The following is a 27,675-nucleotide window of genomic DNA, read 5'->3' as shown; positions in this document are numbered from 1 at the left end:
TTGTTACAAAAATATTTGAGGTGCTAGTATTGTTGAATATTACCGTTAATTAGTATTGTCGTTTATTCTAAAATTTTGTTCCTGTATTTATTGTTAGCTTAGGTTTTCGTCTCGCGAAATTATTTCGAAAAACGGCAAAACGTTCTCCATGTTGTTTTGTTATGGGGCAATCCTGTAAACAGTAGGCGAAGTTTTCTGCCTGTAGGTTACATTTACATTTGTTGTTATTTGTAATGTCAAACCTGTGAAAGTAAAATTGAAATCTAACATGTGCAGTAATACCCTGCGATGTGTAATAGTTTGTGTTGAAGTGGGCCGGAATTTTGCCAACATTTTTTATCAACTGGAAGATGTAGCTTTTTTTTTTACTTCGTGCTTTTACCACGCGGCATATGTAAAGAGGTTTGAAGATGGGCAGAGAGAAAAAAGTACGAAAGCAAGAGAAAGGAAGGAAAGTAGGAAAGCAAGAGAGAGAGCGGGGCTGCAAAATGCGCAGTTAATGACGAAACCGATAGGTTTCCGGGTCTGCAAGTATGCATGAATACCTGCAACTATGCAGGTATGCATGCAGTCTAGCTGCGTGCAGAAAGTTCATCAGCGACCTTCAGTATCTATCTTCCTGCAGCCCAAGGTTGTAGTCATCCGGTTTATCCCACCGCAGACAAACCTTTCTGAGCGCGTTGTCTCAAGCTGTTCTTGTTCCCACGCATGTCCACGTAAGATGCTTGGAATCAGCTTCCGCCAACGGAGCCGGACACTTGAGACAAGTTCTGAAGCTTCTTTATTGTTGCCACTCAACATTCCAATCTCTTCTTCCATTAATAACGAGCTGTTTTTTAACAAATTATAGTGAAATAGGCCAGTCTACTTTTTCGCCATACTTTGCTGCTTTATTAGCCATTTCATCCGATATTTCGTTGCCGACTTGGTCACTGTGACCTTTAATCCAAGTTAAAGTTATTTTGACCTGGTTTTCTTGTTTGTTTAGCATTTCTTTATTTCTACATATATTTGAGTTTCGATTATTTGGATGACTAATTGCTTTTAGGGTTGACAGACTATCAGTACAAAACTAGACGTTCCCTTCTTTGCAGCTAGTTTGGGGGTAGGCAATCGCTTTTAAAGTCGCGATTCCATCTCACCCAAAGTTATGGCTGTACTCCTGAAGCATATATTGTTTTATTTCTATTGTTTTGCCAGCCTTATTCACAATTATGAAAGCTGCTCCTATGTCAGTTTTATCTTGCGAGCCGCCTGTAAAAACTCTTAAGTCTGTCAGTAAAATTTATTGAGTAAGATTCGTTAAAGATTCCTTGTCTGCTGGATGCAGCTGCCATATATCTATTTTATTGCTTATTTGGCCTCCTATAAAAACGCGGTGTTACCAGGACAACATTTTTCCGCCAAAGAGTACGCTAAATGTTTCGTTTTCTTTTTCGATCGTTAAATGAATTGGTTGGACATTAGAATGATGTTTAAGGCCAGATTGGATACTGTTTTAAAGGGGCCCTGAAAGAGGTTTTTGCCGACACATGGGCGTTCACATTTTCAAATACTTCAAGTTCTAGTAATTACCCCTTTAAGAATTTTGTCACAGCAATGAGTATTAGTGAATATATTGCAAATCAAAACATGGCATGTTCGTCCGCACCGCGATTGTGCCTCGTTTTGTCCACATCCTCGCACCGCGTGACCGTGACTGTCCGGTATTCGCCGCGAGCTCGACATGTAGGTGGCGACAGCGTCGCGCTGCTAGTGTGGATGCTCCGCTGAGCGGCCCGTAAGAATGCACACTGTGGGCGCGCTTCGTGCCTTTTTCTCGCCGTATGTGCGCACGACAGGTGCAAACAAGAGTGGTATGCTGTAGTTCGGTTACTCAACGTTCAATGTATAGCATGGAAGCGGCAGTAAGTTTTCATTATTACGCCAAAAAACGCGACGACCCATCGGGAATCTCAGAATGGCCGTAATTGTAACAATGAACTTGTACGCTGTGGCTCTGTGCAAGCTCCATCTTTCCAGACTATGGCTTTGAGCCTTCAATAAAAGCATAAATAGAAACAAATTAGGAAGCCTCGATCTCTGAAATTCAGTTTACAACGGCAATCTCAGTCGCTTTCACTGGTAGCATGACGCATTCTTGCATTTGTGGGATGCTCTGAAATGGTAACACTACTTACTGCCCCGAAATTCCTTCTAAGAGCTTACGATATTTTGTGTGTGTTCAAAAGGCAACATAAAATTACAGAATTTTGATCAGCGCAGAGATATAAATGTAACCCCTCTAACGGGTCTTTTAAATGAAATTTTAGCGACTCTGAAGGAAGGTTTCATGAATAACGGTTTCGGATCACTTATTTACGGCTTTCGTCGCAAGTGAACTTGCGAATTGAATTGTCAACGCACGCATTACAATCAACATCTCATGTTTAGCTAGGTTTTCGCAAAGTGATAAGCAGGCTTACAGTGTGCAAACCAAGCTTACTGGGACCTCATAGTGAGCACAAATTTTCTGTGACGGCTGCTCTGTTGACGATTTGCGTTCCTTTTAAAATCTAACAGGTGCCTGCAACAGCGAGATGTGTTTGTATTCTTGCGTATAAGGTCGCTTATGAACCCTAAAGATGGCAATAAATGAAGTTTCGCTGTTGCAAATGTAGTAAAATATTTCCTTTTTATTTCTCGTTGCAAATCAGCGTAATGGGTTCCCGGTAACTACTTTGTTTTGTAAACTGAATATCGCCTTTGTCTTGGCATTTAATTCTTGAGGATTGGTTAAAAAATGAAATTCTGTGCATTTAGTTTTTTTTTTTCGGGAAGGGGGGGGGGTGGTCTTGCCAACGTTGCAAGAGCAGCGAGAAGAGAACGCATGTAACGCGCGCGAAAAGCCAAACTACGGTTATCAGTATTATTTACAATCGAAACTACACTAGGCGTCGTGTTTTCTAGCGGTGAAAAAGCAGTACACGTATTTTCCAAAATGATTAACCCCCCTTTGGTCCGAGATTGTCCAGGAATTGTGGGACGCCTTTTTCAAAATGGTATTGAAAGCAAGGATTGTGGGAAAAAAAAAGAAAACAGCGAGTCATGGCACACACCCCACACACATGTGGGCAACAACGTGCATTATATATAACGCGTTTTCTCTTTCTTTAAGCTTAGGTCCACCTTAAGAGGTTAAGACGTGACCAAATTAGGCATTTGGTTATGCTGAGTGAGACACGTTTCTGGACACGGTGATTCATGTCGGATTTGAAAATGATATATATGAAAATGACACACAAAATGCCACATGACTGACGCAAACTCACAACTGCTTAATTTTACCGAAACATTCCCCCTAAATACTCTTGCGCATCCATAGAAACGTATTTTAAATAATACGTAAAATTAGCAACTCGATACAGTTGAATAAATGTTTATTCCTCCTCCTGAGTATAACCAACGACTGTCCAAAAATGGTATTTATTTTAGAAAAAGGTACGGGAAGGACACGATCACACAGACGCTTGCGGGTGTAAAATACGTGTCCGGTAATGTATGGGCGATAGCGCACGGGTCGTGTGCAGTGTAAATGTTTTTGTTTGTTTCTTCTTTCTATAAGGACACAGCGCAATTTTACAAGGGTGTGGAATTTGCACGCGTATGCACAGGTCTTGTCGCTTCTTACCCGTTTCGCGTACTAAACTTTTATCCTTTAAATAATCGCCACGCCACCTTCAAAAAGCACCCTTCGACGTTCCCGAAACGGCAGACGACTGCACTCAACAATACGAAAAGTGCAATGTGTGGAAGCAATGTTTATAACACGTTTCACACTCAAGCGGTGACCACAGCGAAGATGTTTCGTGGAACTATAAACCAGCTCATTAACCCGCAGCGGCCGCTGATTCTTGCGTTTCTAGAGGAAACGAGCACGCAGAGGTTACTATGTCATTGCTTACTGCCAAACGAGCACACATATTGGTTGTTTTGTCGTGTGCAGCACGTGTCTTGCGCCGCACGCAACGTGAAAAAGCAGACGACGCGAGAGCGCCATCCACCCTAGGAGCGGTTCGTCCCGCCGCCGCCAGGGGCCGACTGTGTTTGCACTCGGGGCGAATACTTCGCTTCTCGGTGACGTCCGCAAGAACATCCGGTTGCGGGCGTTGTCTGCTGCTGCAATGTTCTGCGCCGCAACATCAATTTGGTACTGGGTCGTTTGACCTCCTGCGTTCCGTTTTGAGCCATTTGTTCATCATTTTGCTTATCAATCCTGCACTCCGCTCACGGCTCAAAAAGCTGACGGAAAAACTGGTGCGGGACTATTACGCTTTCACATCACGCCTAAAAACTGTGCAAAAAGAGAACGACCCTCTCACCGAGCGTACACGGTGACGACTTGTGCTGGCCATTGGGGTCTAAAATATGTGAGGAAATGACTGAAGATTCGTCTCAAACTTGGAGCTGGTACAAGCGTACGTAAGCGACCTCGGTTTATATATTGCCTATTTGGCCGCTCGTTCACGCCAATATCAAGCTTGGTCGTGTTGTGGTGACGCCGTACAGGCGCGTACACATGAAGTATACTCGGGAACAAGTTAAGAACGGAAATAGCTCATGTACGGCATCACTCCGCCTAAGCGACGGACCTGGTTGTCAACGGGCGCGCGCGTTTTGAAAGGAGATTTCTATGAATGCGTGATATCGTCCGAATTTTTCCACGTAGTTTGTTTGTCGCCGCTGAAGACATTTAAAAGCATATTAAGTAAAAAAAAAAATCATGGAAACGGCTCGTGCCATGTTCTAACTATTCCCAGTAACGCACTACATGCGCCGCGTGGACTTAAATTCGGCTGCAGAGCGGGAACTTCCTTTGCCTTTCTTAATTTGCACCCGAGCATAGTAATATTCTATTCTGTTATTCCAATCGGTTGTACAAATTTATAAATTATTTATAAATGCTTTGGTAATTTATTGGGTTATGTCATAGGCAAAAGCCTGGATATATACATCGCTAGGAAATTTGCTGTTTGGAAGGTCTAAAATTGTTATATTACAAAATAATGGAATTAAACTTGAACCCTGCGGAGAACCTGATTTAAGATCTTATTGAATTCTTTATTTGTCAGTGTTATAGGTAATATTTCCATTATTTTAATTATGAGCCGTAATGATCAGATTTTTTGAACACCCTGATTTTAGGATAGTTTACAATGACGGAGGATTTGATGCAGCTAAATGCATCCTTTATATAATATAAAGAGGTGACAATACATACCGCTTTATCTATAATCACGCTTGGGCAATTTTCTTTTTTATCTTAGTTAAAGCGATGGTTGCCGATTTGTTATGAGTGAATCAGAATTGTTTAATGCTATGGAGCTTTTGCTCTTTTAGGAAGTAATATATTCTGTCTATTAGCACTGGACCTTTCAGCGGTGACGGCTCGGACAGTCGCGCGGATCCGCACATTGGCCTGAAGTTTATGACGCACGAGAGTTCAATCTGGAAGGGGCATTTTTGAAACATTTAGTTTGACGTAATTTTGATTAGTATTGTGGTGCGAGATATTTTATTTCTGGGTAATCAGGCACTGAAATCTCCATCCATGCCGAACCACTCCCTGGCATTGATTGACAACTAACGCTTAAATTAGCCACCCAGCGTTGCAGGGCCATTTCACACCTGCAGGCTGAAGGTAGCCATACTAGCGACGCCACCTTAAAACTAGCCTGAATAGAGGCGGCGCCGTCAAAAAGGGTCAATACAGATGGCTTCAGGCAGGCAACCATGAAAGGCTCGTTTCCCAAGATATAGTGACGTCATTGAGATAAGAGCACCAAGATTTTTCTAGCAATAATTATTTGCGTGTGCCAGTGTGCACTTTTATTCTGTGTTTTTATTTGCTAGAAATAAAGAGCCGATTTGTGATACAAACTGAATCACATTGAATACCATCTCTTAAATGGCGCACCTTATGTTACTTTGCCCAACGATTAAGTGCCGATACATTATGTAGTTCAACACACTTCCTTATTTATTCAATCAGCCCATTACCTAGTCTCTAAGTTCGCTTTATTCGCAGGCTCTGGAGAAGAGCAAATACCATGCACCACCCGGCTTCCACCTCTTGCAATACGCAGGGACGCCACACTGGTTTAACGCGTTGTTTTTAACACGAAAGTGTTTTATTCCCGGATACACGAAGATTTCGCTGGGGTCATAACCGTCATGGAAGCGACGCCAGTACGAGGGCAAGTGGCCTGTAAAGGGTGCACCCCTGCACACAGGGTCTTCTTGCGGGGAAGCAACCTTTAATACTAAAGAGGACGTTATACATAGGGCTGTTCGTTTTCAGGTTTTATATTTAACACGAAAGTGGTTTATGACGCCATGCCCGAAGATTTCACTGATGTCATATCCGTCACGGAAATGACGCCCGTACACCTTTGCCGAAGCGACCCGGCAGCAGGACGTCGCTCGCCAAAAACACCCACAAGACAGCCGCCGACCTGCAAATAATTCTCCGTTGCAGATTTCGCCGCAAATTTCACTTTCGTGTTTTACTGATTCCTATAACAGAGGAATCAACCATAGCTTTTTTTTTTGTTACGCGAGACTCCACAATATTGATTTCTCGCGGATTTATCAGTAATTACTTTTCTGTTTCAGGGACAAACGATCCAAGAGAAACGTGCCGGCGATTCGACGTTGCAAACACGTGCATTAAAAAACAATTTCGACACAACGGAATTAAAATCATCAAGACGGTGCATGGTAAGCGGCCCTTTTGAAGTCAGTTTTGTGCGGAAAACAGATGCCCGAAAACTGACTAGACAAACTAATACCAAAAACTGCTAATTCAGGTAGTTTCAACGATTTAAGTAAAAAAGCCACGAGGCGCTAACACTGTAAAGGCAGAATTTCCGAGTAAATGTAGCAGTAGTCGTAGAACGTTGGTTGTAATAGTGCAAGGGTAGCTGCGGGAAGTTTACGAGTAAATAAATACGAATGCCAAAAGTTCTTACGCTCACGCGCGCATGCAGAGCCCTACCAGCCGCGGTGGCTCAGGGGCTAAGGCGTTGTGTTGCGAAGCCCAAGGACGCGGGTTCGATTCCGGCCGCGGTGGCTGCTTTTTTGATGGGGGCGAAAAGCAAAAATGCCCGTGTGTCGCAATTTCGGCCCACGTTAAACAACCTCAGGTGGTCAAATTTAATCGGGAGCCCTCCACTACGGCGCGCCTCGTAGCCCAGGTGCGGCTTCGGCCGGTTAAACACCCCGATCAATCAATACAGAACCTTTCGTGGCAGCGCCATTTCGAGAAAGCGCCTAGCGCCAACTACTGGTTCTCTTTCAACACGCAGGAAAATTCTTCCAACTAACTGCTCAAGAGGGCCTGCCGTTCCGTCTTCGTGGCTTTGACGTAGTTGTCCCGGCTTGTAACGGCCTGAGTTTTGGGCTGGTAAACTCTGCGTGCTTTGAAGTTCTTGTGTAAAATGTTGCTTATCGATATCCGTGCCCATTTTACAGCTGCTAACAGTGGTTAGGTAATTTTTAGGTTTTATTAGGCAGTGTGCAGCCTAACACTTCCTTGAGTTGACTGTTTGCGCCATGCACGCAGGGCCGCTTCTGTAAGGTAGACGAAATGTAAATCGATATCTCCACCTATTTTCCCACAAATAACAGTGGTTAGGTATGTTTTACATGGCATTAGACAGTGCGCAACATATTACCGTCTTTAATTGTTGCTTTGCGCCGTTGCGGGGTCCATGAAATGGAAAATCACAGGTTTGAGCACTTAAAAGGAGATAGTTGACACTCAGTCCTTCCTACAGACTGGGACAGCAAAGCTGTGAAAATATAAGTAGATATGAAATAAAGCATGATAACTGCGTTTTCAATTTCAATTTGGTGATAGTTTATTTACCAGCCCATCGACCGAAGTGCAGGCCCAACGCCTGCAATCACAATTGCTTCTATTCTGCAATTTGGCATACTTCGGAGTTAGTAATCAGATTTATGAAACCTCGAAGCAGCACTGTTTTGTTCTGAAGGACAAACACGAGGCTATGAGTTCCCTTCCCACTTATTCATGCGAATAGAACCGGCATAGGAGTGTATTTGCATAAAACCTGCGACTAATAGTAGCACATGATGCCTGCGGAGACAAAAGTTCCCATGGTTATGTAGTCATTTAGGCAGTCCAACGTCTCATATTTTTGTTTGCATAAAACATGACTGAAAGCCCTTTCCTGTAGCCCATAGTCCCCCCGTGAATGCCCCAAAATTGACAGAAGACGAAAATTTCGAATTCTTTACAACTGCGTAATCAACAAATTATGACAACTAGGTAAAATATGGTGTAATAATAGAACCGCCTTATCAGTCAACTGCGCTAATTTTTATAAAATATTGAGATCAGACTGAGCGCTACACAACATTCGTGAGAAAGGTGGTCTTGCCGCAAAGCGTACTCTGTTTACGGACTAGGAAACGAAGGTTTCTTGGTGAGTGAGCCGTATACAGTTTTGTTGTAAAACAGTGCTACAATGTCTAAAAAACGGCGCGCATCATTTCATAGGAAATTACGTCACTGATAAAAAAAAGTGCGGAAGTTCTGCCTGCTCGTTGAGCAGTGAGCCAACCCATCAATCAGGAAAATTATTAAAGACATTGTCTTACTTGGACTACTTGAAAATACGCGTCGAAAAAGAGTTTTAACACATCACACGTCACAGATATCCGTCACAGATGACGCCAGCACAAAGAACACAAGAGAAACGCCACAAAAAGGTCCATTGACGCGGATGGTGCTGCTGTCTAGGACATCTGAAGCGAACTAGGGCATCATGATGCTTATAAGCGCCGACAGTTAGTGCAAGCCGCGTTGTAGCAACGCCGACGGGCGAATGGCGCGAACGCCGACTGATTTGACGCGAAGAGAAACGCCAGCGGGTAGCGGAACGCGTTCTTGTGTGTGCACGGTTCGAGCTACAAATTCTACATCTCACATTCCACAAGCTGAGCTCGTCGCAACGCAACCGTCTGCCGTATACGCCACGCGGTGACGCAGTGCTCGCACCTTTCCTGAAGCGACCCGCTAGCAGAACGTCGCTCGCCAAGCACACCGACAAGGCAGCCACCATCCCGGAAGTTATGTTGCTTTCGCTGCAGATTTCGCTGCACATTTCACTTTCGTGCTTTAGTGATTCGTATGACAGAAGAATCAACCACATTTTTTGACCCAGAATTGAAATAGCGCTTCCGCCCGATCTTAGGCCTCGTGGCGGCATTCCGAGAAGACCAACACTAACGAAAGGTTCCAGTTGATGGCACACGAGCAGGGGAACATTGAATACACTTGAGCAAACCTCCACCGTCTTTATCGTGGGAGGAGCGAGACGGGATGGGAGTAACGTGAGAGGTGAGCGAGAAAGAGAAGAGAGGCATCTGCATGGCAGCGGCGACAGAAGAGTCTCGCCTTTCGACGACATTTGCAGCGAAGTAAGCAGGTATGCACGGCAAATTTTTTAGCCTCGTAAAGATATTCCTCGTTTGTCACTGTTGCCTCATAGTCGTGGAAGAAGCCACCCTAACGAAAAAAAAACAATCTACAATCTTCAAGCGTTTGTAAGTGATGTCGTACATCTTGGCTTTTAAGAGAGCCTGCTTTCAAATAAACAATCTCTTAGCGGGCACTGACCCCAACCTTCTGTTAGGAAATGTTTCGCGTGTTCAACTCTGGCTTTCCTCGCGGCTACTACACATGCTGCTGTGAAGTTTGGTCAGTTTTGCATTCATTTTTGGAATCCCGTTTTTTTGTAGAACAAAGAATGACTAATATAATTCGGGTAAGCCTAGACCATTTTTTTTTTGCAGGCATCATGGCTATAAGCGAGAAGCAGTTCTTGTTTCTCGCCCAATCGCTTAAAGGTTTGCCGCAGGTTTCAGAGAAATGTAGCGCTCATTTTTGGCGTGTTGGGTGGCCACCTCACTCAATCTCTGCGAAACATTTTTGAACAAAGATGCGTGCTAAGGAAAATAATGGCACTTCCTAAAAATATCAACGAAAGTTTTCGCAATTTGTGCACAAGTTTATTTTCATTCACGTTTCAGAGCTCCATTTATTAAAGGCAGCTTGATCAACTTTTTCTTTTCATGCGTCTATCGGCAAGGTCAGTTTTTTTTTCCTAATTGCAGTTACTCCGCCTCAGCGTATCCTCAAGAATTGGTAAATAACACGGTCACACTATCATTCACCCGCACGTGTCCGATATTTCCAATAAAGTTCGGTGTCGCCGGCACACCATCTCTCTTCTTGCTTTCAGCCGCAGTATAGGGCCATATCTTTAAGAAGCTGTCTTTGATGGCTCAATACGTAATATTCAAATAGAAAGTAAGCAACGCGCACCAATACGATGAAGAAGCCTGCCTCCAAGCTGGATTTCGCGCTGATCATGTTTTGCAGTATGTAGAGAAGAACGGCTCTGCTCGCGGAAACACTCTTACTTCGCGGGCTGGTGTTGTGATGGCTGGATCGAAATTAAATGTTTAAATACTAACGCCCTAGAGTTCAAATGGCCCATGAAAATAAAATACAAGCTGGTATTATTCAAAGGATTTGGTGATTTACAGCACTCTCCGTGCGTGTGTGGCACCAAACAATGCTTTATTCACTGAATAACAAAACAATTTAAACCGGAATTTTATTTCTCCCGCTGCATGGTATTTTTGGTGACGTCAGGAATAACGTATCAAGGTCAGGTACCGAAAACAAAAGTTAGTATGTCGACTGATGCTGCGGCGACATGACAGACTAACTTTTTTGGTTATAAACAATAACCAATCACAGTTATTGTCCTCCACCCTAGATGGCCCTGCAATCAGGCTCAAGGAGCGCTGTGAACACTTGGTTGGCTCGTAAACCAGTCTTTACCTACCGTAGTTTTGTTATGTCTGGTAGGACCTGTTTTGTTACGCTTTGGGTATGACTCGACAAACAGGGTCACGTAAGTGGAGGTGTCGCTTATGCCACTTGGCCAGTGTCGTGTCAGACAGGCCCAACGCGCCCGAGAGCTGCGAAAGGCACCGTAGGCGGGCATAGTGCCGCACTAACTGCTTCAATGTTTATGCGTTCGTTCGTAACTTCAATTGTTCGTCCTGTTTTCCACGTTTTCCAGCCAGCTCTTATTTCTATGAAAATATAATTCACTTAATTCGAAGCAAAGCGATCGTACTGACAGCATATCATCACTGATTAATTTGCGTCGGATATTGACAGGCTCAGCCAGTAGCAACAATCGGCCCAGAATACGTCATAAGTTCAGCGAGAAACTACCTGTTGGGTCGCGTCTCTATTACCCCGTTGTCCTCATCACATAGCTTATTAGGGTGAAGTTCGTGTTAAACGTGGTGTCAGTACTATTCTAACGAGGAAATACTTCAAATAAAACAAACTTGAATTTTGTTTTTCTGGCCCCTTTGAATGATGCAATGACAGAAATTGCTTCATTTTCCCAATCGCCAATGCTTGATTGCACAATTGCTTGATTCCTCATGAATTGCGTGAGGGATTCATGGACCATTTCCACAAAATTTCAGTCTGTTTTGCGTCGGTCTACGATCAGAGCGAGACATACAAAAGATTGATTGATCGATTGATCGATCGATCGATTGATTGATTGATTGATTGATTGATTGATTGATTGATTGATTGATTGATTGATTGATTGATTGATTGATTGATTGATTGATTGATTGATTGATTGATTGATTGTAGGGTTTAACGTACCAGCGCAACGCACGCGATGAGGCGCGCCGTGGTGGAGGACTCCGGAATTATTTGATCACCTGGGGTTCTTTAACATGCGCCGAAATATCGTACACACGGGCGTTTTTGCTTTTGGCCTCCATCAGAAAGCGACCACCACGGCCGGGAATCGAGCCCGCGACCTCGTGCTCAGCAGCACAACGTCTTAGCCACTGAGCCACCGCGGCGGGTGAGGAATAGAAAAGCACAGGATGACAGACTGGAGGGAACACGTAAATACAGCTGCCTTCGTAACGCTGGCGACGTTGCCAAGAAAAGACAAGTCGAAGCGCACCCCCCCCTCCCCCTCCCCCCCCCCTCGAGCTAACTCGACCGGTCTTTGGACTTCCATTTCCGCATGTACAGGTGCCCCAAAAAGTAAACGCAGCACGGTTTGGAGATTTTGAGATGACTTTTCCGCCATGTGCTTAGGCAACAACATCTAAGTACGTGTTGCAGAATCGAGTGTGCAGCTACAGAGTGTTGAAAAACAAAAAAGAATTGAAATGACCCCGATGAACTGATGGACAATAAAATGAGTGACAGGAAGCCAATGCCCTGCTACATACAGGAAAGATGACCACTGGGATAGTTCGGGTGCTACGCAAAGTTGTCACATGGTGCGAGGCACGGGTGACAAAGGTTGTGTTGCTGACTGTTGCAGCCGAGTAAGGCAGGCTCATCGGGCCGCCCCTCAAGTTCACGAGGAAATGAGACGAGATTCTCGCGCATACTTAAAGATTCACAAATAAATGTACAATCAGTTTGCAGAATCGAGTATCAGAGGCTAATTTCAGGAGATCCCCATAAGAGCCATTTGGCAGCAAAATAATCCCTTTTTGAGGCGAATGATTTTCCCTCGGACACCACTTGGTCACCTCATGTGGCAGAATCAGTGAAACATGAAGTTGAATACCCGAATTTTTAAATACCCGAATGAACATTCCGTTGCTTCCGCCATCGCTGGAGGCCTTGAAATCGTCTTGGGAACCTTCTGGCAAAGTGAATTCTCTTCTCTTTCTCTTCCTCCTACCATTTCTTTTTGAAGAACATCCCTGTAGAAGTTGAGAAATTGAATCTATACATATGTCATCAACTCTTCCTGAGGCGTGCTACGAGTTGTGGATCAATATGCGCTTTTATTTCAACGGAAACAGTGGTCCCGTAGAGTTAAGTAATCGTAAGATGCCCATCATGCCGATTTAGGAATTTCATATTGGGCGGGAGACATCTTTACACATGCTGTTTTGTTAAAGGCGAATAAAATTCCCTAAGCACTTACAGGGAACGTAGCTCTACGGACCTACTTTGAGTACGAAAGCATTACGACTTCCCGTTGCGGACTATGGAGCCACCAAAGGAGCGCAATCATTATGTGTTTCCTTTCTCCTCTTGGCACCCGTTTTACAGACCCGACATGAACACTACAACGGGCGTGCGCTCGTTTTGTGGTTTATTTGTGTTTCTGAAAGCTTTTAGTTCATATTGAAAGAAGCTTGCAAAAATACTGTTCTAAGTGGTGTTCACTCAGAATACCCACTTCTAGCCTTTCATCGTGCAGGCGTCCCAAGGATTCGACTGCCGCCCTTGTCACGTTTTAGGTGCGGATCACCTTAGTACCGCACAATTTCCGTGCGCATAGCATTTACAATCGCAAAATATCGCACAGGCACCGGCAGGATTTGAGCCTGTTTCTGGTAGACCTGACAGAGTTAGTGTCACTCGTCTTAGCTATTGGGCTACGACCATGAGTTAGTACCCGAGAGTCAAACGGCTTACTCCCTCGCATGTAACGGTGCGGAGTACCTTAAGACGTCGCAATGTCCGTCCGCGTTCATTCGTACGCACACCACCATCAAGCGAAAATCAAGCGAAATTCGATTTGAGCCGTGAGTTGCGGTTTCATTTAGGGAATAATCAAGGTGCAACGGACGGCTCAAATCGTATGACGGTCGGGACGCAAATCGGATGTCATTTCAAGTCCCCGTACTCCGCACCCTCGCCATCTTCCACGGAGTGGAAACGCTTCCATTTTTTGTGTTATGACGCATGGCCCGTAGGGTTTTCAGGTCATCTCACGTAGACGAAGCCAGGTTTTTTTGCCTCATAGGTATTATAATGATTTCGCATGAATAGTCCCCCCGTGGTATCCGGGCTTCTACGAGACTTGTATTCTGTTTCAGGGCCTTACAAGAGGAGCGATGTGCGGCGGGTGTGCTACGTTACACTACCTTATTACCCGAAACCCGAGAGGAAGACAGCCTTCTTGTGCACGCATCTCATAGCCGGATTTGTGAAAACCCTCCCTAATGGCACATTGAAGATGGTGCGGCCTTCAGACCCTGGCCAGTACCAAGACCTGCTTGACCTCAAGACTTGCAACCCACGTCTGAAGGTGCTTGTAACCACGGGAGTCAACAACTACAACAACAGGAATGACTCTACAATGTTCAGCATCCTGGTGAACACGTCGTTAGGACGGCGCAAGTAGGCTTTTTTCGTTTTCCTTTCTTCGCCAAAGTACTACCCCCGGGTGCAAAAACATTTTGGCTGGAGATGATCATCTGATCATCTCTCCCCCCCTTACCCCTTTCTAGGAGTTCAGCGCTAATTTTAACAGCAGAGCTGTTTAAGCTTTTACTTTCGCCGTGAAGCGTTCCCAGAAAACTCAGCCTAGCCGAGCGCACGTCAGCGTGCACCTCGCGAGGACCGCCCGGCTTCGTCCAGAATTCCGCGAATGAAAATTTGACATCTACCTCAATGCATCCGTGTGGCTACGAAGGAAAGCGTGGAGGTATCGAAGTCATGTTTGCTGACATATGTATCTCGTACAAATCTCCCCAAAAGTGGCTTCGACATTTCGCCCTTACCAACAATATGGTGCGAATTGCCATTTTGGATTAAGTTGAGTGTTTTTACGCATTCATCATTATATATGTTCGAAGGATTGATGTATTGAATTGGGTTTGGTTGGAAAATGTTACTCACACCAATACACAAACAAATGCGCCATTTCTCCCTCAGACACCCCTAAAAGGGCGTGAAGGATTCTTCGAAATTACGCTCCTAACAGAGTGGAAATGCTTAAACAGGTAATATCAACGCCCAAACAAACTCCTGGCTCTATGGGCTTGAATATTTGGGAGTAGATTTATATTAGGCTCTGGGAGCTCAATATGACTGGGCTTTTTAAATGTTAGAAACCCGGGTGACCGACAAGGATTAAAATATCTTTTTAGGAATTACTTATTTCATCGCAGGTTCGCTCAGATATTGAACTGGTTTTTCCTTATATAGGTAGCCCATATGAATGACTAAATGCTGTTTAACAGGGTTTCTGGCTAACCAGCCCCTAATTGAGCGAATTAAAATTTTCAAATCGCGCGGGTTTCAAGCGCCGAAGGTACACTGGTGCTATGAGGTGCGCGGTAGTGGGGGGCTCGGGAGCTTTTTTCATCACCTGGTTTCTTAAACACGCGCCGAAATCTCGACACACGGGCGTTTTTGTTTTTTGATTCCAACTGGAAAGCGGCGGCCGAGGCCGCTGTCGAACCTGCGTCCTTATGATCAGCAGCACAAAGGCACACACACTAAGTCACCAGGGCGGGCAATGGAGCGAATCAGCACGTAGGTTAACTTCCGCGTTTTGCGTATTCCTCAATATCTATTCAGCTTATTGATATCACAACTGCTTTTTACTATAAAAGTTGCCCATAAAAATTCAGGCAACTGTATTTCAGGATTTTGTCCTAGAAAATCTGTAAAAAGCCAAGCTTTATGTTTTAGAACTACACCTCTAAGAAAATGCCCACAGTTCCGGGTGTAAAATCCTCAAATTTCGGGAGTACATTCTTATTATGCGTAGGAGCTCAACAAAGGTTTGTTTTTGAATTTCCCACCTATCAAACAAAAAAAAGAAAGGTAGAACAGCCGAAGAGCTCGCACAAGGCCAGCGGAGGCATGGAAAAGAACATTTATTTTTCAAACATTGCGACCACACGGCCACCTGTGACCCTTTGAACTTCGTTTTCAGGATGCCCACCTACCGAGCGACATCGCTTGCTTTGAGCTGTATCAGTTCAACACTCACCGCTTTTCGGCGATTGCGCTGTTATGTGGCGGAATCAGCAACACACTTCTCTAATTCGACTTGGCGACTGTGGCGAGGTCCACGGAAACCTTTTGGGCCGGGTTTACTTGGAAAAAGGCGCTCCCGCGGGTTCCGTCATCCAGGGGTGGTCGATTTGCTCGCGTTGTCTTCGGGCAGCAGCTGAATTACCGATTTCAAAACTTGCGTCGTACTAATCGGGGCACGTGGCAATCGCAAGGGGAGCCGAAGAAGAGTCGAAACACTTGACGGCAAGAAAAACCACCGGAGCCCCACGCAATACGACGCGAAAACAAAGGTAAAGCGCTCCGCGCTCCGCACGCCGTCAACGCCACCACTACCATTATCGACAAGAAAAAAAAAAAAAAAAAAAAAACATGCAAGCGAAGAGAGCCGGTGTTGGCTTGCAGTGGATCTAAATATTTCTGGCAGATGTTGCCAACATAGACCGGCAAATGGCCAAAACTAGCCGCCGATGAGAATTTGGTGCATGGTGGTGGTGGTGGTGTTGGTAGTGGTAAAAGCTTTATTTATCCAAAGCTGCATAGAAAGAGGCACCGGTTTGGGGCACCGGCACACTGCAATCCCCTAGTCAATGGCCAGGAGTACGTGGGCCCTAGCGGTGAGTTCGGCCAGCTAGATCACACTATCGCCAATCAGTCTCCTATGGCGGATTAACGTGGCTTATTCTACGTTCATACAAAATTCATGCGACACCGCAGGAAGTCTCAACATACAAAAAGATACAAACATCTACCAAAGAGTTTTGTAATGCATAAACTTTCTTTCATAGTAATTACCAAAGGATTTTTTGACAGGTTTGTTGACGGAGCTCTGGCGTTCCTTCGCCAGTATGGATTTGACGGCTTGGACTTGGACTGGGAATACCCTGGACATTATAAGAATAATAATCCCACCAATAATGCTACCGGAGACAAAAAAAACTTCGCCCTTCTTCTCAAGGTGATTATACATCCGCTGTCATCTTGATTTAATAGATTTTAGAAGGCAGCGTTTATATTGTGAACCGGAAAAAATAGCCGCTGCGATCGCCATCTGTGTGAATGGCACTCAAGTCTGCTTCGCTTCTATGTGGCCTCTGCTGCGGACATTGTGTTTCCTCCTTGTTGAAAATGGTACCAACGTACTCGTGAAGTGCAGCGCTACACGTACGTGCCAATTGTGACTCTCAACGACCCCTCTGGGGCCAGTTATTGCCCTGTTCTTTTTTGGGTGAAGCTAAGCCTAACCCGCCGCCACGCCGTCGGTCCCCCTTCACTGCTCCGGCCCGCGAGGCTGGGAGCGCCGCTGAACGCAGCGTCTTCCTCAGCGTTCGGTGGGGATCCCGTTATTCAAGATGGTCATCCGACCTCCTCGCTGCAAGTAGCAACCACTTCTGTTGATGCCGCACAACAACCAGAACCTGTTGAAATGGAACACGACCAAGGGCCCGGCTTACCGAGCCAGCCAGCGCCCTGGACTTTTTGGCACCGCAACAAGACCACCGGAACAACACTCGTCACCAAGACTGACCGGGTAAGTCGACCCCGCTCACTGTTAGTGCTAAGGCCACTATCCAAAATCAACATTCGCGAAATACCTAAGAGTGCTTTCGCTAACCTTATAGGCACTACGGCCCCACAAGCCTTTCATTCCGAGATAGCCTCTCACAAGTACGACGCCGCCGGCAATTGCCTTTACATCACAGTTTACGATGACGAACATGCCTCACGCATCCTGACTACTACCCAACTCACGATTAAACAAAATGGCAAATGTACCTCTATCCCAGTTGAGGTCAAAAAGTCCCCGCACCGTCCAAATACCACAAGAGGAGTAATTACAGTTGAGCCTGAAGACTCCAACGAAGATATTTTCGAATGGCTTCGCTGCGAACATGCAGAAATTCTCTCGGTACATCGCATCGGCAAAACCAACCGTGCGGTAGTCACGTTCGACTCCCCAACTTTGCCAAAAGCGGTGAAGTATTACATGGCCATCGTTAAAGTGAGCCCCTATATCCCCAAGAGAATGGTATGTTACAACTGCCACCGCATCGGTCATATGTCCAAGTACTGTCCCAGCCAGACGGTGTGCAGGACCTGCGGTAGACCACATGATGTAGGTGAGGATTGCGGTCCGACAGTATATTGTGCTGCATGTGATGAATTAGGCCACATTGCTGTCAGTCCAACTTGCCCCAGCAGGCTCCCCTCCAATAGCACACCCGCTAAGGATTCTGCCAAGGGCATTTCTTGGGCGGACAGAATACGTGAGAAGGAAACTCAGCGCCAACCAAACGAGAGCCAAAATTCTTGTGACACTCAGCCAGTCCCCCCTTACGCCGCCGTCTTGGCCCAGCTGGCTGCCTTGCGAGAAGAAATCCAGCAGCTCAAGACGGAAAACCAGGAACTCAAAAAAGCCCTAGCCGCAAAGAGTCAGAATTTGACCAAAACGAACCCCAATAAACCCTCTTCGCGCAACAATACGCGCCCTAGCCGGAGCCCCGGCATCAAACGTACTCCCACATCACAAAGTAGGATCGACCCGGAGCTCACGCAGGCTCTCCACGCTATCCGAACCGACATTCAGCGTGAACGTACAACACGGCAAGATGACATCGGCAAAATACGAAGTCTTCTCGAAAGTCATGTGCAACAAACAACGGCCTTACTGCAACGTTTTTCAGAAGGGATAACCCCAACAGAGGCTCCAGAGGAACCCCCGCGTAAAGTCCTTATTCAGCAATAATGGCTACTCCTACTATTCTACAGTGGAATTGCCGCAGCTACCAGCAGAATCATCTCACATTGTTACAACGCATTAGGCAAATCCAACCGCTATTTATATTGCTCCAAGAAACTCGCACAACTCCTAACGTTCGCGGCTATACGACCTACACCAGCCCCTGCATTACCTGCAAACCGCATCGTAACTCAAATGGATCCACCCTCACACCCGGCTATGCGGCCGTACTGGTCCGTGCAGACCTCGCTAGCCGACAAGTCATTGTGCCGGGCCTCACGTCTACTCAGCATGAAGTCGTAGTCACTCATGCCCGACTACCTAGCGGAAAAAACCATAGTGGTTGCCTCGGCCTACTACAGGCCCATTACAGGATCCCTCCGTAATGTCAGTTTTAATTGGATAAACCAACTTAAGTCTCAATTTCCCTGCACAAATATGGTTATTGGAGGTGACTTCAATGCAAAGAGCCACACCTGGGGCTATACCAATACAGACAAGAGAGGAGCGGCTCTTGAGGAAACTGCTGAACTATGTAATCTACACCTTGTTAACGACCTCGCCTGCGCAACAAGGGTGGGGCTTCATCCATCTCAACGGGACACCATCCCTGACTTGACATGGACCACTGCAGGCATCATCCGTAATTGGTCCACGTACAGCACAACGTGGGGTAGTGACCACTATCCTATATCCATTACATTACGCGGCAAGCGACTCCGCATGACGAAAACTATCACTCGAACAGACTGGTGTGCCTTTCGGCAAGCTCTCAATGCACATGAGGACCACGATCTTTCGGCATTCATCGCTGGCGTCCAACAGGCCTCGCACACCGCTTCCGAACAAGTAACTTGTTATGAAGACACCCCTGCCATTGACGGGCATTTATCGAATTTGTGGAAGCGAATCGAGCAGCTCACCCACCGCTACCGTTACAATGGCCATCGCCATCGGGACCTGATGCGCATCAGGCATCAATACAAACTGATTAATTCGTATCAGAAGGAATTAATGAATGATCATTGGAATGACTTGTGCTCCTCACTTAGCAAGGAACGTGGCCTCTCCAAGCTGTGGCGAATTTACAGAGGCCTCGCCGGGAAATCGAAAAAAACCCAACCACTGTTCTCCACCCTTGCACTGACGGACGATCCAGCCACAGTAGAGCACCAACTTATTACTACCTTCTTCCCCACGGCATCACTCACCCAGCCCGCCTCACTACCGGTCATCCAGGTCCCCCATTCACGCGAGGACCTAGACTCTTCGTTCACTCTGGCAGAACTCCGGGCCGCCATAATGCAGGGAAAACTACGTTCTGCCCCTGGCCATGACGGCATCACCTGGCAACAAATTAGGAACATGGACGATTTTACCCTGACACGACTACTAGCCCACGTGAACAAGCTATGGGAGATGAGTGAGGTCCCTGATTACCTGAAACTCACCCTTGTCCATCCCATTCCCAAACCAAACAAAGACCCAAATGTTATCACAAACTTGCGGCCGATTTCACTTACTCCTACTCTGTGTAAACTAATAGAACGTCTCATCCATGCCCGGCTACAATACTACCTCGAATACGCTCAACCCTGGTTTCACCCCTCCCAAACCGGCTTTCGCCCTCATCTCGGTACACACGACTGTCTGTGGCTTCTACGCCGTGTTATCAACCGCTCGGCAAGGAGTTGTGGCCTACCAGACTACGTTTTAGCCGTCGACATCCGCAAGGCCTTCGACAGAGTCAGTCAAACCGCAATTCTAGAGGAATTAGCCCAAGCGTATCCCAGCCAAAAAACTCAAGACTGGGTGCGTCACTTTCTCCAGAGTAGACCCATAAAACTTAACGGTTCCCATCCGGGCTGGTCGCCCCGTACTTACTTTCTGGACAGAGGAGTTCCTCAAGGGTCTATACTCGGACCAGTCCTCTTTAATCTGGCGATGACCCGTATGGCTCGTCAACTCGAGCGAGACACATCCGCCCGTTTCGCCATCTACGCGGATGATATTACGATATGGACAGAAGGTAATGACTTCGAAAACACGGACAGTATGATTACTGAACTTCAGGCGGCTGTCGTAAGCCTTGAGAACCATCTGCCTCAACTCGGGCTTGAGATGGCGCCTGAAAAAACTGAGCTCCTCCTTGTTCACGGAACCAAGTCCTCGCCTGATACGGAACCAACCGCCCTCCACATCGCAAATAACACTATCCGTGCTACTTGCGGCCACATAAGGCTTCTTGGCATCCCGCTGGGCAGTCACAACAGTCCAAAGATCTGGCTAACCAAATTAAAAAAGCAATGGAAACCGATGCTTCACCTTATTAAGCGCCTCTCTAACAAGTACGGCGGTGCACAACAAAGTTCATGCGTTGCTTTGGCTCGTGCTGTGGCCATCGGTGCCCTCGCATATGGTGCCCCTGTATATGACTTCAGCAAGACTAATCTCAAATTCCTCCACACCCTTCACAGAGCCACACTCCGAACCATAACCGGCTTACCTCGGCATACACGAATTACGGCACTGGAACAAGCTGCTCCACTCCCTCCCATCGATCTGACAATGAAGGAAACTCGAATGCAAGCGGACTTCAAGCGGACTCTTACCCTGCAAGGACTGGCGCTCTCAGATTGGGACAACCAATGGCCCATCCAGGTGCACAACCTTCTAAGCCCAATGGCTCCATGGACTCTCCCGGATGTCGCCCCTAATGCACCTTGGAAACCAGTCCCGCGCGGTCACTCCATGCTGCGCAAACAGCGCCTAGAAAAGCTCAAGCGGTCCCGTTTGCCCGGAGAGATTGACATCTATACGGATGCAAGCGTCAGGGACCACGTCGTCGGTCTGGCTTGGCACTGCTCGGAGAACCCAGATCTCAGCGGCACAGCAAGCCTCAACCTTGTCCACATCACGCCGTTGGAGGCTGAGCTCCACGCCATCATCGGTACCCTCAACCACATAAGCTTCGACGTCTCGCAGATGCCCCCATCCCACATTCGAATCCTCACGGACTCCTTCGGCGTAGTTCAAGAACTCAGACGCCAATCCTCTCTCAACCCCCTCACACAACAAATCCTGACCCATGTTGCCCTACTCCGTCGCAACGGGGTATCTGTACGGATTGATTGGGTTCCCGGCCACGAGACGGCTTGCACGGGTAACCAGGCCGCCCATTCTGCGGCACAGGAGAGCAGTATCACACCTCCGTTGGTTCCCTGCACGCCGACTCCGTCACCGCTACCTCCTTCCCTGCAGTTACTTCGACATAAACGCGACAAGAGGAACCGCTACATCGCTGCCACCCCACAAGGGTACTTAACCGGCATTCCTCCCCTGCCACGAGCCGGTGAGGTATTTCTCAACAAGCTCCTGGCAAATGCCGCCTACACCCCGCACATAATCCGAAAATGGCTCTCACCCAATCTGCCTCTCAAATGTACATTCTGCAATACCCTCACATATGCAGACCTAAACCATCTCCTTCGGGATTGCTCCTTCTTCTCGCAACATCGCTCAGACATCATTACATCTTTCCACGCGCCCACAAGCACCCCAGAAGACTATCATACTATGGAGAAACCTCTACTGCACAAAATAGGGCTGTTTGCTATCAAAAGTGGCCTAGCACGGGCAGTGTAGCTGGGGTCGACTCTGGTCCCTGCAAGCTGCCACGTCCCTGTAAAAGACGCTGCATTCCCCTCCCCTACTCCCCCTTCCTCTTCCCTAAACCGGCCTCTGGCCCTCCTTACCAATAAAGGTGCTACTACTACTACTATTGTGAACCGTACTTCTTGCTTTGCGGAGCCTGGAGTCAGCATTCTTTAAAAAAATGCGCATTCTACAACTAATGTTTACAATTCCTGTCTACAACTAATGTTTATTCTAAATAAAGACATGTACAGTGTCTTGAACAAAAAAACCCAGTTCAATACTTGATATGCTTGATCTCTGAGTTTAAAAATGCGTAATGTTAGAACTTTTTAAACTTGCTAATACCTGGGAGCAAGCTGAAGATGTCACGTTCTTTCATACCGAATTATGACCTTATTGAAACAGTCACATAGAAGTTTAAGCACTGAAGATGCAGTAATCGGTTATGAGGCAAACACCGATGGGCTGCTTTAAACTCATTGAAATCCACCAAGGCCCATTACATCGAGTACGCCTCCGAAAAGTGGTTGTGTCTGCTAGTTGACCCCCATTTAAAACAGTAGAGTTACATTCAGACGCTGCTACGACTCTCGCGCGGTCACCACAGACAGAATGTTTAAATAAATTACCAAAATACTATGTTAGAAACCTGTTACCTTCGAGGCAAGGTAATTTTACAATGGCAATTATGTCTTCTGTCGTGTGCTGCTGCAAAATAATGTAAACAGCCCAGGTATTTTGTATCTTTAGCGGACTTCGTTTTGCTGCAGGAACTGCGGATAGCTTTCAGGAACACATCAGATCCAGGATACTGCAAGCCCCTGCTACTCTCCGTCCCGGTATCAGCCACAAAATCATACATAGACGCCGGTTACGACATAAGAAACATCTCAAAGTAAGTTCGAAAAATTTTGCTGTTATCATAAGTTTTAAAGAAAACAGTTTCTCTTGGGCTATTCTACCACACAAACAAAAGCTAAAATGAATTCTTAAGCTAGATGTTTATATAGATCAAACATTTTGAATCTAATAAATAAAAAATGTGCTCATTATTTGCCAACGTTGTTCAGCGAAAAGATAATGTTAAGCTTCAGAAAGGACGTCAATACATAACTGGTGTTATCAGTTCCTTGAATTAAAAGTAAATGCGTGCTTGATTTTTGCGAGAGAAAATGAAAAAGAAATGCGTTCAAAACATTGTGTTGACTAAAATACAAACAATGCTCGGGCTGCGCCGCGCGCTCGTGGCTCGACCGCTAAGTTCCAATAGTCCCAACAAATGACGCGCCAGCAGCGCGAAAGCGGCAAAATTGAACTCCGCAACCTCCACTGCGTGAACCGAGGCGGGAGGGCAACAGAGGTGAGCTCATTAGGCAGGAGAGCGAGCGAGCGAGAGAGAGAGAGAGAGAGAGAGAGAGAGAGAGAGAGAGAGAGAGAGAGAGAGAGAGAGAGAGAGAGAGAGAGAGAGAGAGAGAGAGAGAGAGAGAGAGAGAGAGAGAGGGTAGAAGAGCGGTGAAAATCCGCGAATCCGGCGAGGCAGTTACGTGGCAATGGCGGCAGAAGTCTGTCGCCTTTTGACGACATTCGCAGTGACGCGAGCAGATCCGCGGCCAATTTTTTAACTGCAGAGCTCTTTTGGCCGACACAAATCTGTCCAGCGGAGATGGAAAACCCCGAGCGCACGTGAGCGCGTGCCGCACTGTGACCTCCCGGCGCCCCCGGCGCAAGTCGCCAGGCACGAGCTTCGCGCAGTGGCTCTTGCAAAAAAAAAAATAATAAAAAAAGGGGGAAAGAAAAGAAATATCGAGCGCACATGAGCACTTTACTCGCGGAGACCGCCCCGCGTCTTCCAGGCTTGCGCATGGGCACTTGAGTAGTTCCCATCTTCGTAGACGTCGTCGTGTAGCGGCCGGCGCGCCACGGGTCCGCTGCGCTGAAGACGATGAAGACGAATCTGTCAAGTGATCCCTTCACAATCCACACATGTAGAAGGCCACCGGGCCAGCTGACGAAGTAGTGGAGGTCTACTAAAGCGAGGACGCGATACAAGAGGATTTCCCCTACACGGCTGCACCATCGGAACACGACGACGAAAGGGGTGACGACGAATGCTGCTGAATAAATTAATGTACGTGCATTAATACCGTACTAAACGGCTTCGCACTGCTGGGGTCCGGCTGCTCCCTCTCCTCGGATCCGCTGTCAGTGTGGGAAGAAGCTAAGTCAACCTTCAGCGCTGCCGTCTCTCCAGCCTTGCACCAGTAGGGCAAGCTGCGCCAATTTTTTTTCTGTGCGAAATATTTGCTGTTACGTAAGAAGGTTAAAACAAACTAGGTTTAAGAATTGTCGGTTAGGTGCAGCGCTCATTTTGTTTAGTACAAGTATGTTACTACATAAAAGAACTGCAGCACTCAGTCTCTGTTGTAGAGTTCATCATTAAACTTTTTATTACCCCTAAATACTGTTTGCCAAAGAATAGTGCGCCTGCACACTTCCCAATTGCGGAAAAGTGCTTGGAGCAATGACAAGAAGTGTTCAATCGCATAATAAACTGCTCCCCGTAGCGTAAGTCTGAAGGAATTATTAATGCGTAGCATTCTTTGCCGAGTACCCCCACAGCCAGGACCGTGTAGCGCATTGCATTTCCACAAAAATGAAGATGTGTTCCACCTGTAATCGCTATAATAGCGTAAATGGAGAGAACTGATCGCACGAAATTTTGCAAAGCTAAAAATAAAGAAATAGAAAAAATTACGAAAAATGCAAAGACTTATAACGCATGGCATTTCCACAGTTATGCAGATTTCGCGAAAGTTACGTCTGTCAGTGTTATAATAGCGTAAACGACATCTTGAGAAAATGAAAAATAAGCAAAATATAAAATAACTACGGAAAATGGCGACCAGTGTAACGCCCTGCATTTCCACATCAATGCAGATGTCCCGCAAGGTTCAAATGTAATCGTTATACGTAAATGGAGATAATTGGTAGGATGAAATTTTGAAAAAATAGCCAATGTGCAGCTTCGCTCGTAAATCACCTAAGTCATTTTTCTCGTTGCACGTATCGGTATCATTTTGATATCGGTGTTAACGGGGCCTCATTGTAGATTTCCACAAAATGGAATGGTTCAGGTGGTTTACGAACAAAGCGATTGAAATTCTCATGAAGTAAGGAAAGACGCAAAATGAGTTGGAATGTGTATAAGTATTAGTGGTGGTTATTAGTATTAGTGGCGGTTATGAGTGAGTGTGAGCGGGGGATGAGAGTGGTGAGTGCGAGTGCGAGTGTGAGTGGAGGGTGCGAGTGGTGAGTCGAGTGAGTGGCCAATGTTAGTGGTGAGCGCAAGCGCGAGGGAGTGCAAGCGGTGAGGGCGAGTGGTGAGTGCGAGTGCGAGTCGGGACGTCGGGTGGTGAACGTGAGCGTGAGTGGTGAGCGTGAGCGCGAGCGAGTGCGAGCGGTGACGGCAATGGATGAGCATGAGCGCGACTGAGAGTGAATGTGTTGAGGGGGAGTGGTAAGCGTGAGCGCGAGTGATAGCTAGTGGTGACGGAGACCGGTGAACGTGAGCTCGAGTGTCTGTGTGAGGAAAAATATATTTTTTAAGTGAGTGGGTGAGTAAGTGGGTGAGAGAGTGAGTGGTGTCCAGTTTTGCCGAGGTATGAACGCTCGCCAAATGACATTTTGCGAGCGTTCCTCCTCCTCAGGTAGAATGCAGTCGAGTTGCTTTTAAATGTCCTTGGCACGACGACGTTGCCTCCTTTGAGGTAGTCGATCAAGACGCCTGACTCGGGGTGGGCTCGTTGCTGGGCGGCCAATCCACTTTCTGTCATGATGCCGAGGAACGCGGCGCCTTCTCCGGATTCCTGTGGCGGCGGGTCGACAGATGCGCGTGACAGGCAGGCGGGGTCCGAGTACGCTTCCTGCTCGATTTTAAAACGATGATCACGTCGAATTTCTGCAGGCGCGGAATTCATCGCCCAAGGAAACCAGAGGGGGTCCTTCAAATTTGCGAGCCAACAGAGCGCATGATAGTCTGTTACACCGTAAAGGGTCTGCCGTAGACATAAGAGCGAAACATTGAAATCACCCGCACTGTTGCGAGGCACTCTTTTTAAGAGGCCGAATAGTTTCTTTCTTTTTTTGAGAGACCGAGGCGGCATAAGAGATTACTTTTTTTGCAGCCGTTGTGTTTTTTGACGAGGACAGCACCCAAGCCTGTGTCAGTGGCCTCTGTGCATTTCTGTGTCAGCGTATCGTCCAAATGTGCCAGCACGGGGGGGGGCGCTGTAGGCGAATTCGAAGCTCGCAGAAAGCATCCTGCTGCTCTTCCTCCAAGTAGAAGTGAACACTGTCTTTAGTCAGGTGCGTGAGGGGTTTGGAGATTTTTGCGAAGTTTTCGACAAAGAGTATGCCTACAGTCCGAGGAATCTTCGCACGCCTTTCTTGCAGTTCAGCCTCGAAAAGTTGGCGATGGCTGCTGTTTTTACCGCGTCAGGCAGGACTCCATCGGCGCTGACAACGTGGATCAAAAACTTCAGTTCCTCGTAGGCAACGCGGCACTTTTCAGGCTCCATGGTTAATCCGGACGCTCTGAATGGCTTCAAGTGTGCGCGACAGTTTGGAACCTTTCTGGTGCCATGCACAGTCCAAACGGCATCACTTTTAACTCGTACAGTCTGTCTGGCGTTATAAACTCTGTATTCTCACGGTGTCTCTCCTCCACTTTTGCCAGTACACGGTTTTCATGTTCATCGAAGCGAAGGACTTCGCGTGGCAGAGGTGGTCAAGGGCATCGTCGATTTGTGGGAGGGTGTATACATTTTCTTCGTGATTTTGTTCAATTGTTTAAGACAGTACCGTCAGTACTGTCTTAGCAGTAAAACGCAGTACCGTCGTTTGTCTTCCCTAGGTCAACGGGGGCCGACCAGCGGCTTTTCGAGGGTTTTATGGTAACGTCATCGAGCATGTCTTCAACTTGTGTGCACATAGCTTCGCGCTCGTATCAAGACACCCGGTACAGTGACTGTCGTGTAGACAGGGCTCCATCTTCGGTGATAATTCGGTGCTTCGCAAAAGGCGTCTGTGTACGTATCTCCAAAATATGGAAAAAACAGTCTGTAATGGCGTAGCACAGCCCCCAACTTTTCTCGTTTGTCCTGCGTAGGCACCGGGTTTGCATCAAAGAAAGGAGGTGTTCGGATCGGGGCGGAGGCGTTGTGGAAGCATGAAGATTAAATGTGTTTTGGGGCTGACGTTCAAAGTCGGCAACCGGAATCCTAACACTCCCTTATTGCATTTCTTCGATGAATGCAATAGCAGCGTCCCTGTATATATGGGGACATTCCTCGGTGAAATTCAGGGCCAGAACGTG

General features: G+C 46.8%; 1 protein-coding gene across 1 annotated transcript in view; it reads left to right on the top strand.

The window, feature by feature from the left end:
* Positions 1-27,675, top strand: part of LOC144170440 (chitinase-3-like protein 1) — a 68,261-nt gene that overhangs the window by 9,373 nt on the left and 31,213 nt on the right. Inside the window, exons 2-5 of the mRNA XM_077700235.1 lie at positions 6,655-6,759; positions 13,975-14,278; positions 16,718-16,862; positions 23,072-23,196. Coding sequence (XP_077556361.1) covers positions 6,655-6,759; positions 13,975-14,278; positions 16,718-16,862; positions 23,072-23,196 — 679 coding nt within the window. The remainder of the gene's footprint in view (positions 1-6,654; positions 6,760-13,974; positions 14,279-16,717; positions 16,863-23,071; positions 23,197-27,675) is intronic.

The sequence above is a fragment of the Haemaphysalis longicornis genome, unplaced genomic scaffold (genome assembly GCF_048455015.1).
Source record: "Haemaphysalis longicornis isolate Haplotype H1 unplaced genomic scaffold, Haemaphysalis longicornis Haplotype H1 scaffold_2, whole genome shotgun sequence".
NCBI lineage: Eukaryota > Metazoa > Arthropoda > Arachnida > Ixodida > Ixodidae > Haemaphysalis > Haemaphysalis longicornis.
This window is presented reverse-complemented; position numbering and strand designations above follow the sequence as displayed.